This window comes from Schistosoma mansoni, assembly GCF_000237925.1.
Source record: "Schistosoma mansoni, WGS project CABG00000000 data, supercontig 0258, strain Puerto Rico, whole genome shotgun sequence".
Classification (NCBI taxonomy): domain Eukaryota; kingdom Metazoa; phylum Platyhelminthes; class Trematoda; order Strigeidida; family Schistosomatidae; genus Schistosoma; species Schistosoma mansoni.
In genome coordinates this window covers 27,579-31,170 of record NW_017386121.1, presented here as the reverse complement: position 1 = coordinate 31,170, position 3,592 = coordinate 27,579, and the positions used below count along the sequence as shown (strand labels likewise).

General features: G+C 36.6%; 1 protein-coding gene across 1 annotated transcript; it reads right to left on the bottom strand.

Annotated features, from left to right (window-relative positions):
- Positions 1 to 491: 491 nt before the first annotated feature.
- On the bottom strand, positions 492 to 1,759 carry Smp_055890 (ribonucleoside-diphosphate reductase small chain, putative). Its single transcript, XM_018792511.1, has 4 exons — positions 1,678 to 1,759; positions 1,608 to 1,637; positions 714 to 1,574; positions 492 to 677 (listed from the first exon to the last, which is right to left on the bottom strand). Exons 1-4 carry the CDS (start codon positions 1,720 to 1,722, stop codon positions 516 to 518), a joined length of 1,098 nt encoding a protein of 365 aa, XP_018644259.1. The 5' UTR covers positions 1,723 to 1,759; the 3' UTR covers positions 492 to 515.
- Between the last annotated feature and the right edge of the window lie 1,833 nt (positions 1,760 to 3,592).

Sequence of the window (3,592 nt, the reverse complement as noted above, 5' to 3'; positions counted from 1 at the left end):
AACCATTTAAAGGTCATGACTTGATATACGATGCCAGCCATATGTTTACATAATTGTGCGTAGAAGATACCCACAACCCTTACTTGACCAGTTCTCAAGAACTTGAAACTTTTGACTCTGCTTAATTAAGATTACCACTCGCACTAACATTTCTCAGTTTGAATGCCAACATACTACAACTAATCTTATACCAACTGCCAATCTGGCTTTATAACATGAGTGGTAGGGTGACGAACAACTATCAATGTTTTGCGTAGACTGAATCCCGTACTACAGTAGCACAAAACACAGGGAATTTGTGGTTAACCACTTGGAAAGGACATTTGATAACTACAAGGCGACACTAGTGCATCAAAAATACCTCATAACAAACTGAGTACTAGAGTCGCTATGTTAGCGCATCCACAGCCCTAAATATCAAACCCCGAGAACCAAGTACCCACAAAACCAATCAAAATCTATAAATGTCGAAAAATAAATGCATCTCTACTCATATAAAAATATAGTTCGTTATATTAAAAATCTTCATCAACAGAAAAGTTATGGGTTGATTCGCCTCTCGCTCGAGACATAACACCAGCCCGTTGATATTCACCAACTCGCTTCTCAAAGAAGTTAGTCTTTCCTTCGATTGATATGTTTTCCATGAAGTCAAAAGGATTGTCAGAATGATACATCTAAAAGGAAAACAATTAAATAGAAGATTTGCAAACCTTTTCATAACCAAGTTCAACCAGTAGCCTGTCAGCGATAAATTCAATGTACTGACACATCAATTTGCAATTCATCCCAATTAAGCTGACTGGTAGGGCTTCGGATAAAAACTCCTGTTCTATCAGAACCGCCTCTCTTATTATTGACTCAACACGTTCTTTGGGAGGCTTTTTGATAATATGTTTAAACAATAGACAAGCGAAATCACAATGTAGTCCTTCGTCTCTACTGATTAATTCATTGCTAAAAGACAGTCCAGGCATAAGACCTCGTTTCTTAAGCCAGAATATAGCTGCAAAGCTACCAGAAAAAAAGACACCTTCCACTGCTGCAAAAGCAACTAAGCGTTCTGCAAAAGTAGATTTAGAATCACCAATCCAATCTAATGCCCACTGAGCCTTTTTAGCAACACAAGTTAAGTTGCTTATGGCGTTGAAGAGAAAGTCCCTTTCTTTAGAGTCTTTGATGTATGTATCAATCAATAAAGAGTACATTTCAGAGTGAATATTCTCGATAGCTATCTGCATCCCATAGAAACAACGAACCTCTGGAATCTGGACTTCTTGGCTGAAGCGTTCCAGGAGGTTCTCGAGGACAATTCCGTCACTCGCCGCAAAGAAGGCTAACACGTAGGATATGAAATGACGTTCCCCAACTTTTAAAGACTCCCAATGTATGAAATCTTTGGATAAATCGACCTCTTCCACAGTCCAAAAAGAGGCTACAGCCTTCTTATAAAAATGCCAGACATCGTGGTATTCTATGGGGAAAAGGACGAAACGGTGTGGGTTTGGTTTGAGTAAGGGTTCTAGTTCGATTTCGCTTTTTGTGACGGAGAACTGCTTGCCATAGCTGACTTCCTAAAAGTACTATAATTAAAAAAGTCGGATTACTTTCTCGACAATGCCCGGTGTAAATTCTTTCTGCAATCAAAGAATCTTGTAAGATGGAGGGAAAACTCACAATATACTTAGACAGTTCATTTTCTTTATTTGAATCAGAAGTCATAATCAAATCCAAACTGAACTCGAGGCTGCTTTATTGCGCTCGAGGTAGTCGATCTAAACAAGAAATGATCAATATATTATTCACTGATTAGCGATCGATGTCATTGTTATTTTCAAAATTAACTTTCTACAACTAATAAAAAACACCGGGAAAAAAGCTTTGCGATATTGTGGTATTTGTACACGACAATGATTCCGTCTTTCATCATTCAGCAACTGATTTAAATTCCAAATCAATTACATTTGACTATAAACATATAGTTTTATCTGACTTAAAAACCAGCCCATACTTGAACACTGCGTTTTTAAGATGATTAAAAAAATGTTCACCTGAGCATTCTATTTCCGAGCCAGTGTTCAGTCTTGGACATCGCTCTTGTATTCTGGAAGTAAATAGAAAATATCTAGACGATTTGTGTAACGGAAAGAATACTCTGAAAACCCCATAAAACGATTTCATTGAGCGGTATCGTTGATCATTTGTCCCTTTTTCCTGTCATATATTTTAACTTTTGCTAAGGAAAGGAAGAAACTAAGGAAATCGAAATAAAGGTGACGCAAAATACGTAAATAGCTTAACACAGAACAAGAATAAACAACTGTGTATGTATCGCGAAGTGAGTAATAAAAGCAAAATAAAGCGAAATAAATTAATAGGTAAATAACTTATTATTGCGGTAAGATATGGTGTTAAAATAAGTGTTTGTGCAGTCATAGTTTGGAGTGATGCTATGAAAGTCTCAATTAAGTGCAAAAGATAATCAATATGTATGAGTCCTATTTGCATAGTGAAGATAAAACGAGTCTGAGAAGTTGATTTAAGCGTAACACAAGTTATAGTCTTAACCAAAAACTTCGTAATCTTTAGAATAATATTTATTTAGAAGGAAAAAAAGGAGAGAGAGAAAAAAAAACGAAATTAACACATAGTGAAAGGGTCCAACCATTATAATAATAGTGTAATGGTTATAGACTTTTGAGATAAACCAATAATTTAAAAAAATAAAATAAATAAGGAAAATCAGAAAAAAAATAACAAACCCTTAGTGCACTCGGATAAATACATGTAGATTTATGTAACAGTATACAGAGTGAAACCGGGTATTGGTATAACCATTAGTGCAATAATAATTTAGAATGATGCTATCATGGTCACAATTAATTGCAAAGGATAATGAAATATAAATTTCTGTATTATATATATACATATATTGTGAAGATTAAAAAAAAAAAGGAAAAAGTTTTAGTGGTTGAAGGTGTTTTTCATAAGACTTTAATTTGAGTCCCCGAACTGACTTCGTGGCTCGCTGTTAGATACGTTCCAGAGTGTCATTATCCTTTAGGAGTGAGGGAGGAAGTACCTTGTTTCCGTACTCCAAATGGGGACGAATAAAACTGCTGAAGATTATGTGGAAAGTCCTTCCGTCAAACTGGCAGAAAATACGCTTTTTCAACTTGGGGTACTTCAAGAGGGGAGTCGCCTAAGTTGTAGCTGTAGTCTGCGACATGCCTTAAATGGACTACTTTACACTTTGATGTGTTAAAGACAAGTCTGTTGTCATCTGCCCAACTTTGAAGTCAGATGAAGTTGGTTATGCAAGAATGACTCCTCCTGACACCGTGCTGTTGGGGTGAAAAGAAGTCTAAAGATTATAAATAGTCGTGTATAACGTCGCATATCAGAGACTCCATAATTTTTGAAAATATAGGGAGAAGAGCCGCCGGCCAGCTTCCAAATTTCCGGTAGTTTGTATCGGCATAGCGAGTGTGAGAACATCATACTAAGCGGTGTTGCCAGGATTGAAGCTGCTCCCTTCAGTATAGCAGGATAAACCTTGTCCGGATCAGGGGACGTGTCTTTTTATGGGTGC

Coding starts and splice junctions, on each gene's coding strand:
- Smp_055890 (XM_018792511.1), bottom strand. CDS start 1,722: ATGACTTCTGATTCAAATAAAGAAAATGAACTGTCTAAGTATATT. Junction 1,575..1,607: donor CACCGGGCATTGTCGAGAAA/GTAATCCGACTT, acceptor TAGTACTTTTAG/GAAGTCAGCTATGGCAAGCA. Junction 678..713: donor TTGAACTTGGTTATGAAAAG/GTTTGCAAATCT, acceptor TTTTCCTTTTAG/ATGTATCATTCTGACAATCC.